The sequence below is a fragment of the Ornithorhynchus anatinus genome, unplaced genomic scaffold (assembly GCF_004115215.2).
Source record: "Ornithorhynchus anatinus isolate Pmale09 unplaced genomic scaffold, mOrnAna1.pri.v4 scaffold_178_arrow_ctg1, whole genome shotgun sequence".
NCBI classification, from domain to species: domain Eukaryota; kingdom Metazoa; phylum Chordata; class Mammalia; order Monotremata; family Ornithorhynchidae; genus Ornithorhynchus; species Ornithorhynchus anatinus.
Genome location: NW_024396704.1, coordinates 292 through 11,936, shown reverse-complemented (window position 1 = coordinate 11,936; position 11,645 = coordinate 292). Strand labels below are relative to the sequence as shown.

General features: G+C 45.7%; 1 protein-coding gene and 1 pseudogene across 1 annotated transcript; both read left to right on the top strand.

The window, feature by feature from the left end:
- ORNANAV1R-PS3262 (vomeronasal 1 receptor ornAnaV1R-ps3262 pseudogene) lies at positions 884–1,793 on the top strand (annotated as a pseudogene).
- Positions 7,092–8,181, top strand: ORNANAV1R3205 (vomeronasal 1 receptor ornAnaV1R3205). The gene is given in 5 exon segments (XM_029056567.1): positions 7,092–7,347; positions 7,350–7,646; positions 7,649–7,770; positions 7,772–7,958; positions 7,961–8,181. Coding segments are annotated over 5 exon segments (921 nt in total). The 5' UTR covers positions 7,092–7,253.
- The last annotated feature ends 3,464 nt before the right edge of the window (positions 8,182–11,645 follow it).

Genomic DNA, 11,645 nt, shown 5'->3' with positions numbered 1-11,645 from the left:
AGACTCTGTTTCTGTCTCTGCTTCTGTCTCATCTTGTACATTTCAAAAATGTATTCATTTACATTGAAACACTTCTCCCCACGGGACTGTAAGCTTGGTGTGGGCAGGGAAGCTATCAACTGCATCATATTCTCCCAAGTGCTTATTACCGTGTGCTACAAGTATGTACTCATTGAATACCACTGATGGATTGATTTCTGTCCCTCTCTACCTCTCCCTCTCCATCTGTCCCTCCCTCCCTCCCTGACTTATGTCTCTTATCTCTCTATGACTCTTTCTGTCTCTCTTTAAATCACTTGGTCTTTTTCCGACTTGGTTTCACTCCCTCTCCACCTTCTGTTTCACCAAGTCTGCCTCTCTGGTTCTCTGAGGGGAATTAGCTCATCACATGGTAGAGCACTCACTTGGCCTGGGAGAGGTAGCGGGATTGTTGCCCAGATTCTCCACGTGGATCCATTTCCCCCCATTTGGACCAAGATCATTATGGGCAGAGAACGTGTCTCCTAATTCTGTTGGATTAGTTCATTCATTTGATTGTATTTATTGAGCTCTTACTGTGTACAGAGCACCATACTAGGCACTTGGAAAGTACAATTAGGCAACAGAGACAATCCCTACCCAACAAGGGGCTCACAGGCTAGAAATGGTACTCTCCCAAGCACTTAGTGCTCAACAAATACCATTGATTGTTTGATTTCTGTCTCTCCATCTTCCCCCCAGTCTCTGCTCTTCTCTCTCTTTCTCACTCTCTCTGTCGATTCCTTTACCTCTGTCTCTCTCTGACTCTCTCTCTCTGTCTCGGTGTATATCTGTCTCTCTCTGGTTCTCTTGATTCCTAGGTTTTGCTATTAGAGGTCTCTTCTGATAGTGTGCAGTGAAGAGAATGGATTCCAGTGATGTTGTCTATGGGACCATCTTTCTATTACAGATTGTATTTGGGGTATCGGTGAACGTGTTCCTCCTCCTGGTTTATACTCAGGTAGTCTCCACCAGACACCAGCTGAATCTCCTAGACCTGATCTTGGCCCACCTGGCCCTGGCCAACACCATGGCCCTTCTCAGCAGGGGGATCCCTGACATCCTGTCAGCTTGGGGGGTGAGGAATTTCCTAGACGACATTGGGTGCAAAATCCTCTTATACCTCTACCGAGTGGCCCGGGGTCTGGCCATCTGCACCACCTGCCTCCTGAGCCTCTTCCAGGCTGTCATCATCAGTCCCAGCACATCCCGGTGGGCAGCAATCAAGACTCGATTACCCAAGTACATCCTCCCCTCTTGCTTATTCTCCTAGATCTTCAATCTGCTGATTGAGTTACAGGCCCCCAGAACAGCACCAGCGTAAACAGAGTCATCCTCCTGAAATACTGCTCTCCATAGGTGTCAGCACAGTCACAAACCTGGTCAATGTGGTAGTCTTGTCCCTCCGCGATCTGTTCTTCATGGGACACATGAGCGCAGCCAGCGGCTACATGGTATTTGTTCTTTACAGACACCACCGGCAGGTCCGGCACCTCCACGGGCCCAGCCGCTCACCCAGGCTGATGCCCGAGGTCCAAGCAGCCAAGAGAGTCACTGCCCTGGTCACCTTCTATGTCCTACTCTATGGACGGGATACAATCCCACTGAGTTTATTATTTAATATGAAAAAAATTTCCCCTCTCATTCTTAACAGCAACAACATTATGTCCTTCACTTTCTCAGCTGTAAGTCCATTTCTGATGTTTCTTAGTGACAGGAGGGTGAGAATCTTCTGGAAAAGGGATTCTCATATTCCCAGCTGGGATCCCATTTAGAGTCTTGGGAAATGGTGCATGTCCAATGGGGGATTAGGGGATTTTGGGAATGGGAGAATCTTGGAGCTTGGCGGGAAAGGTTAGAGAAGCAGCGTGGCTCAGTGGAAAGAGCCCAAGCTTAGGAGTCAGAGGTCACGGGTTCTAATCCGGGCTCCTCCGCTTGTCAGCTGTGTGACTTTGGGCAAGTCACTTCACTTCTCGGTGCCTCAGTTACCTCATCTGTGAAATGAGGATTAAGACTGTGAGCCTTATGTGGGGCAACCTGATTACATTGTGTCCTCCCCAGCGCTTAGAACACTGCTTGGCACATAGTAAGCGCTTAACAAATATCAGCATTATTATTATTATTAGAGAGACCCTGTCCTGCCAGTCTTGTTCTCCTGGATCCTGGAGACCTTCACATCCACTAAACCGGCTTCCATGTCTTTATGTGTTTGTGACACAGACAGAGAATTTCCTGGGGTATTGGGGCTCTGCTCTAAGTCTCCCCATTCCACCCACCAAACGACCCCTGATAGTTCAAAGAGTCATTGGCTGGGGGAAGGGGAAGGTCCAGGACAGGGGAAGCAGCCAGTAGCAGCGGTGGAAAGTTCAGGTCTGCCAGAGCTGCCAGCATTCCCATGATGCAGTCATTGGATACGAGGACTGGGCCGGGGAGTGTGAAAACCTTTTTTTAATGGTATCTGTTAAGCGCTAATTATGTGCCAGGCATCTACTGAGTACAAGATAATCAAGTTGGACACAGTCTATTTCCCACATGGGGCTCACAGTCTTAATCCTCATTTCACTGATGAGGTAACTGAGGCAACAGAGAAGTCGAGTCAACTGCCCGAGATTACACAGCAGATCACTGGGGGAGCTGGCATTCGAACCCAGTTACTTCTGACTCCCAGGCTCATGTTCTATCCCCAGGCCACACTGCATCTCTGTGCAAACTAATTAACTCTCTTCCCCTCATCAAAGCCCTACTGAGAACTCACCTCTTCCAGGTTGCCTTCTCAGACTGAGCCCTTCCTTTCACTCTGCTCCTTCTCCCCACCCCATTCCCCTTTTCCCAACCTCTGCTCTTCCCCCTTCCCCTCCCCACAGCACTTGTGTATATTTGTATATATTATTTATTACTCTATTTTGCTAATGATATGTATATGATGCTATGATGCTATTTATCTTGATGATATTAATGCCAGGTTACTTGTTTCATTTTGTTTTGTTGACTGTCTCCCCTGTTTAGACTGTGATACCGTTGTTGGGCAGGGATTGTCTCTATCTGTTGCTGAATTGTATATTCCAAGCGCTTAGTACAGTGCTCTGCACATAGTAAGCACTCAATAAATACGATTGAATGAATGAATGAATGAATAATTCTGGCTCTGCCACTTTTCTGCTGCCTGTCCTTGTGCAAGTCACTTCACTTCTCTGTGCCTCAGTTACCTCATCTGTAAAATGGGGATCAAGACTGTGAGTCCCATATGGGACAAGGACTCTGTAAAATCTGATTAGTTTGCATATACCCCAGCACATAGAAGACTGCAAGCAAGCACTTAACAAATACCTCATCATTATTACCTTGCCTTACTGATCTCCTACTACAATCCAACCCATACTCTTCACTCTTGTAACAGCAACCTACCTTATGTACTTTGATCCCATCTTTTGTAGTGCTGTCCCCTTGCCCGTGTCCAACCTCAGGCTTGGAGCTCTCTTCCACTTCAGATACAAAAGACCACCTCCCTTCCTCCCTATCCTCAAAGCCCTCCTAAAATCACATTTCCTCCCAGAGCCCTTTCTCAAATAAGCTTTCATTTCTCACACTCCCCCTATTTTCTGTGTCACCTACACTCCTGAATCTGTACCTTTAAGCATTTTCCATTCACCCCACTCCCAGTCCCACATCACTTTTGCAAATATTCTTATACGCTGTCAACTTCCCTACCTGAAATTTATATCATCCCCTCTAGGGGTCACACCTGGAGAGTTTCCAATACACCAATCATTCATTCATTCATTCAATCGTATTTATTGAGCGCTTACTATTTGCAGAGCACTATACTAAGTGCTTGAAATTTACAATTCAGCAACCGATAAAGACTATCCCTGGCCAATAATGATCTCACAGTTTAAATGGGAGAGACAGGTAGCAAAACAAAACAGTCAAAACAAGTGGTCTGGTGTCAATTTCATCAAGATAATAGAATCATAGATATATACACATAATTAACAAAATAAATAAACATAAATAATATATACAAATATGTACAAGTGCTGTGGGGAGGGGAAGGGGGAAGAGCAGAGGGAGAGAGTAGGGGGATAGGGAGGGAGTAGGGGGAAAGAGAGGATGTAGGGGTAAAGAAGTTCAATGCCCGTGTCGCCGTCTAGACTGTATGTTCCTTGCAGGCAAGGGTTGTTTCTACCAGTCTGTTGTATAACACTCTCCCAAGCACATAATGCAGTGTTCATCCCAAAGTAGCTGCTTAATAAATACCACTGGTGATTAGATTGGCTGACTTATTGCTTGGTCACTCCTCTCTTTTGGAAACACCGGTACCCTTGGTTTCCCTATCACAGTTTTTTTTCTTCTTTCTCCTATCTCTCTCCCCACTAATTCTCATTGTCAGCACCGACTCTCCTTCCTTCTCTCACCTCATAACTACTGTTGACCCACAAAACCAGTATGCTGGGTTTCCGACATTTTCACTCTACACTGGATTGGAGAATTTATGCATTCACGTGATTGGTGCTACCCTGCTATGCGGAAGATTCCCACATCCATATTACAAGCTCCAACCTCTCTCCAACCCCTGCTCTGGGGGTTATAGCGTGTTTCGGGCTTTGGTCTGTGATGTGGAGGATGCTGACCACTGGACTGGCATAGCCGTGCCCAAGTGTGACTCTGGGAGTGAGAGTTTTCGACACACACTTGAGACCCTGGCTTGGTTCCCGGTAGACCTGGACTGTGGGTGGGAGCCAGGTTGTCCTTGGGGCTAGAGGATAGAGCACAGATACTGCCATGACTCTCCATGGGAATCCCTGATGGGTTCACCAGCAGAAGTTAATTGTGTGTAGAGATCTGGGTTCTAACCTCAGCTCCACCACCTGTCTGTTGTGTGACCTTGGGCAAGACACTTAACTTCTCTGGGCCTCAGTTACCTCATCTGGAAAATGGGGATTATGATTTTGAGCCTTATATGGGACATAAACTCTGTCCAACCCAATTTACCTGTTATCTACCCCAGCATTCAATACAGTGCCTGACACATAGAAAGCAGTTAACAAATACCATTTTAAAAACAACCAAAAATACATGATAATCAAACCAGTCTCTGCACCACATGGGACTCACAGTCCAAGTAGAAGAGAGAGCTGGTGTTTAATCTCCAATTTACAGGTGAGGAAACTGAAGTATAGAGAAGTTAAGCGATTAGCCTCAGGGCACACAGGTGGCAAGTGGTGGAACCAGGATGACTTCTGACTCCTAAGTAGAATATTTAAGAAATGGTAAGACTGCGAATTTTTTACTCTTTATTTTGATCTACTCATTATTTTGAAAGCCTCTTTTTTGCTCTCCCTTTTCCTCTCTTTCTTTCCCTTACCTCTCTTTCAATCGGATTCTATTCCTCTCCTTTTCATGATTTTCCTCTCTCTCTTACTCTCCTCCCTCTTTCTCTCTTTCCTTCTCATTCTCTCCTTCCCCTTTCTCTGTTTCTTTCACTATACTTTTTTCTTTCCTTTCCCAGCTCTTTCCCATATGTCTTCCTTCCCAAACCCTGTCCTCCCTGAGACTTTCCCATTCCTGTTATAATAATGTTAATAATGTTGGTATTTGTTAAGCGCTTACTATGTGCAGAGCACTGTTCTAAGCGCTGGGGGAGATACAGGGTCATCAGGTTGTCCCACGTGAGTCTCACAGTTAATCCCCATTTTACAGATGAGGTAACTGAGGCACAGAGAAGTTAAGTGACTTGCCTACAGTCACACAGCTGACAAGTGGCTGAGCCTGGATTCGAACTCATGATGTCTGACTCCCAAGCCCAGGCTCTTTCCACTAAGCCATACTGCTTCTGTAGACAACACCACAATCCTCCTTGCCTCACAACCCAGTAATCCTGGCATTATCTGTGACTCATGACTCTCATTAACTCATGTGAGTGAGCCACAAAATCCTGTCACTTTTATCTTCACAGCAACTCTGGAATCTGTCCTTTCCCCTCCACCCACACTGCTATCAGGTTGATCCAAGCACTTATCATATCATGCTTTAACTACTGCTTCGACCTCCAACTTGACTTCCCTGTCCCTTCGTTTCCCCTCTCTAGTCCATATTCCACACTGCTGCCCAGATCATTTCCCTAAAAAAAATTCAGCCCATGTCTCCCCATTCCTTAAAAACCTTCAGTACTTACCCATTCAGCTCTGCAAGAAACATGAAACTTCTTACCGTAATCAGCTTTTACCTACCTTACTCGCTGATCTCTTCTTCTTATTATCACTGTTTTAATTACGGTATTTTTTGAGAGTTTACTCTGTGTCGAGCACTGAACTAGGCACTGGGTGAGATATATATGAATCTAGTTGGACGTAATCCGGGTCTCACATGGGGCTCAAAGTCTGAGTAGTCATAATACAACAAATACACTTTACTCGTCTAACACTAACCAACTTGTTCTACTTCCAGCTCCTCTTTTGCAATGCACACTCCTTGGCCTTTCCTCCCTCTGGCCTGGAACATCCTCCCCTTTCTCATCTCACAGACCACCACTCTCCCTAGCTTCAGAGCCATCCTAAAATCACATCTCCAAGAGGCCTTCCAAGACTAGGACGTCATTTCCCTAATTCACTCTGCCTTCTCCATCCCTTATGCCTTTATCCCTAGACTCCCTAGACACTTGAGATTCAACTACCCTCAGCCGGACTGCACTTACGTACATATATTTATTCCCTGTCATTTGCCCTAGCTATGATTTATTTTAGTGTCTTAGTTCCCCAAAAAACTGAAAGCTCCTTGTGGGCAAGAGATGAACTCATATGGATTGTATTTTCCCAATACACAGTACGGTGTTCTATGTACAATAAATCCTCAAAAAACACCACTGACTGAGAGATTAATTTCCCACTCTCATTCTCCATCCTTTTCTTTCTTTTTCTCTTTCCTTACTTATTCTCTTCCTACTTGTTTTCCCTTCCTTTGTTTCATTTCATAGTTTCTGTCCCTCTATCTTACTCTTAGGCCTCTTTGTCTACCTATCACTTTCTGTCCTCCTTCCTACTCTCTCTTCCCTTTGTCTTTCTCACTCTATTCATCTTGCTCTGGCCCCTATTCTCTTTCCCTCTCCCTATCTCTATCATTCCCACTTTCCCTCCCTCTTTCTCACACACTTCACCTATTGTTTCTCTCCCCTTTTCTCTTCCACTTTCTCCTACCTTCAGGAGGCCTCCTCTGCTTCAGACTGAGAACCCATACGAATGGACATCCGTGACATTTCCTTTGGGACTGTGCTGCTGTTACAGACCAGCACTGGGGTGTCAGTAAATGTCTTCCTCCTCCTGTTTCATACCCACCTATCTCCTTCAGTCACAAGATCGGCTCCTCAGACTTGATCTATACCCATTTGACCTTGGCCAACACCATCATTTTCTTCACTTGTGGAATCTCAGCGACCAATTCTACATGGGGAGGGAGAAATTTATTGGATGAGATTGGATGTAAAATCATCTTATATATTTACTGGGTGTCCCGAGGACTTGACATCTGCACCACCTGCCTCCTGAGCGGCTTCCAGGCTATCACTATCAGTCCTAGAACCTCCCGGTGGGCAGGAGTCAAATCTAAATTACCCAAGTGCGTTGTCCCCTCCTTTGCTTGTTCTGGGTCCTCAATTTGCTCATCGACATTAATACATTGATGTACGCAGCTGGCCCCCAGAACAGCACCAGCGTTAGCATTACGTATGATCTTAATTATTGTTCTATAATCATTCTTTAGTATGGAGGTTGCCCTGGTAAATGCTATTTTCCTTTCTGAATGTGATCTGATATTTGTAATGATCATGAGCATGGCCAGCGGCTACATGGTCATTGTCCTGCACAGGCATCACCGGCAGGTCCTACACCTCCACAGGCCCATCCGCTCCCCCATGCAGATGCCCGAGGTCCGAGCGGCCAAGAGGGTCATGTCCTGGTCACCCTCTATGTCCTCCTTTACAGCCGCCAGTCCATCATGTTGAGTGTTTTACTCAATATGAAAGAAAAATCTCCTCTGCTGGTGAAAGCCCACCAGCTTTTGGCATTCACCTTCTCATCTCTCTGTCCATTCCTGGTGATTTACAGCGACAGGAAGGTGATAATACTCTGGAAAAGGGAATTTCCCGTGCATAAATTGGATCTTTCGTAGAGTCCCTTAGAAGCCAGCTGCCCTCTCTCTGTGGTCCCCTGGGATGGAAGTGACCAGATTTCCTGATTCGGGCTGGCCAATACAGATGGAGGAAACCGCCAGGAGCCATTTCAAGGACAGGCAGAGACAGCAGCTGTGGAGAAAGTTGTAGCTTTCACATAAAAGGAGAAATCTGCCCTCCCCACCTCCCTTTGATCACTAGACTGGAAGGGCAAGTTCTGGAGAAACCATGCAAAAGTGGGAATAGTAGCCACTGCTCTGATGTTATCAGTTGGATTTCCCTGTCCTCACACTTCTGCTTTTCAATGCCCAATCTTGTTGTCCCATTTAGGTCCTGTCCATGAGATCCATCTAATCACCTTTAGATATTGTTCCCTCACTAACTCTTAAATTCTTCTGTCCAACCTCATTCTCCTCACCCTCTCTCTGTCCTACTCATCCACTCCCTGCAAATTCACTCAATCAATCATTCAACTGTATTTACTGATCACTTAGTGTGTGCAGAGCACTCTACTAAGCACATGGAAGATTACAATACAACAATAAACAGACGCATTCCCTGCCCACACTGAGCTCACAGTCTAGAGGGGCGTGTCAGGCATCAATATAAATAAATAAATGACACATATGTACCTAAGTGCTGTGGGGCTGGAATGGGGTTAGAAGAAAGGGACATATCAGTGCAATGCAGAAGGGTGTGGAAGAAGAGGAAAGGGAATCTGTCCTGTTCCCTCTCAGAGACCTATGATCTGTTAACCTGCCTTTGTTTCGATGCACAACTTGATGCCCTCCATTACTCTCTCCCTTTTTAAAGCCTTATTGAGGACACGTCTCGACCAAGAGGCTTTCCCAAACTAAGTCCTCTTTCACTTTTCTTCCACTAGACTTCTGCAATGTCCTGACTTGTTCTCTTTACTCATACCCTCTCCCAGCCTCTTAGCACTTTTGTACATATATGTAATTTTATTTATCTACATTCATGTCCATCTCCCCCTCAAGACTTTAAGCTCACTGTCAACAGGAAATGTGTCTGTTATATTGTGATATTGTACTCTCCCAAGCGCTTAGTGTGGTGATCTACACACAGTAAGTGCTCAACACATACGATTGACTGGTTGTTTTCTGCACTGAACCAAACTCCCTTGCTCCATTTTTCCTCCACTGATCTTGTATTATAAGAATATGCTTTGAAAAAGGACGTTAACTGAACTCTTGAAATCCAGGTTTACTTAAGAACGTAAGGCAGAATGCCAGGATTGCCGATGAATATGTAAGGCAGAAGACCAGGAGTAAGATGAAAAGCTGATGAAAAGATGAAAAGCTAGGTTTGCGAAATATTGAGCAAGAACCCATTACACACCCTGACTAAAACCGGTGGAGACCAGGAGATGGGGGACCCCTCTGGCGAGCAATGGACTCCAGGCCACCCAACAAACCAATCACAGAAGGACTCAGATGGAGAAGGGAACCCACAGCAAAAGAATACCGGACCTGAGGGTAGGTGTACCTAAGTGAATGGATTGTATCGGTCAATATGCCTTTCTTCAGTTGACGCTGGATCTGATAGACATCACCCATCAGATCACAACTGATGTGATATTCCTCCCTCATATGTTGGCAATAAACTGCAATCATTTTTTCTGAGCACCTTCTCATTGTAGCCTTGTGGTGTCCTGCTTGTCACTTCTGAACACCTTCTCAGTGTGGATGTACAGCATCGGCCCTCTGGGGATAATATCTGCGGAAGTTAATATGTTCCACAAACCCACAGCTCTCGATCACTACCACAATACACATCCTCAGCTCCTGTCAACAAGAATCAGATGGCTGCTTGGCAGAAATCCAGACATGAGGCCAAACTCATCCATCACAGCTTTATCCACTCCTGTTCTAGCTCTGCCCTCTCCCTGACCTGACAACAATATCTTCCCATCCTCACTGACTCCAGTGCCCATGAAACTCCCTCACCCAACTCCCTATCCCTTCGCCACCCCCAATCTTTTGCCCCTTATCACCTAGCCACCTCTTTCACAGATAAAATTGCAAATATCAGGCACAGTCTCTCTAAACTCTTCCCTGCTCCTCTCCAGTCCCTCCATCCTCTTTCCCCTTCTTTGACTCTCCCATCTCTATTAGGATCTCAAGAAGAGATTGCCTGTCTCCTTTCAAAATCTACCTCCTCCATCTGCACCTCCAACCCCATTCCTCAGCGCCGATCAAACCACTTGCCAATTCTTCCTTCCTTCCTTCATCATTTTGAACGTTTCATCTTCTAATGGCTCCTTCCTCACTGCTTTCAAACACGATCTTGTACCCCCTTTCCTGAAAAAATTCAACACTTTGCCCACAGCCCCATCCAGTTGTCGCCCCACCTCTTGAAACCCCTTGAGTGACTTCTTAAACCCACTGCCTCCACTTTCTCTCCTCCAATTCTCTCTTTTTGACACCCTCCAATTTGGCTTCCTCTCCCTTTGTGGGAAAAGGGAGATTTATAGTATCCTGGTGTCCCAGCACAACTAGCTTGACTCTTTCTGTATCTTTCTCTGACCCTCAATAAAGTCAACAGTATACTCACCCTTCTCAGTATTTATATGCATATCCTTCCACTTTTCTATTTGCCAATTTGGTAATTTAGTTCAGTTCATGTCTCACCCTTGTGTGCAGGGATCATGTCTACCAACTCTGTTTTATCATACCCTCCAAAGTGCTTAAAACAGCCTTTGTTCTCATCTCTCTCCCCACTCCTCAGTATCAGGAAATTAATCACCTTCCAACTCTCACCCCAAAACCACAGGTGACACACAAAGCCAATGTTCTGGTTTTCCCATGCTTCTACTCAGCAAATGATTGCATAATTAATCCATTCCATTGATTTTTAATTTTTTCTGGTATTTGTTAAGTGCTGACTTTGTACCAGACACTGTACTAAGCACTGGGGTAAATGTAAGCTAATGAGGTTGGACACAGTCCCTGTCCCATATGGAGCTCCCAGCTTTAATCCCTGTTTTACAGATGAGGCCCAGAGAACTAAAGTGACTGGACCAGTGTCACACAGCAGACAAATGATGGAGCTGAGATTCAAATCCAGTCTTTCTGACTCGCAGGCCTATGCTCGCTCTACTAGACCATTCTGCTTCTCACTTGCTGCTATCATCTCTTTGCAGAAGACTGCTACGTGCATATAACAAGCTCTGACCTTACTCCTGCTATGGGGTTTATGGCAGTCTGTCATCTATGGTGCTGAGGTAACTGAGCCCAGGACTGGAGCATCTGTGTCCCTGTATGACACTGGGTGTGAGAGCATCAGACACACACTAGAGACCCAGGCTTAAACTCCTGGCACAGCCGGGCTGGGAGTGGGGAGCTGGATGTCCCTGGTGCTGCAGGATAGGACACTGATGTTGCCCTATCTCTCCATGGGCATCTCTGATGGTCATTAATATAAGGTAAGTGTGGGGAGAGAT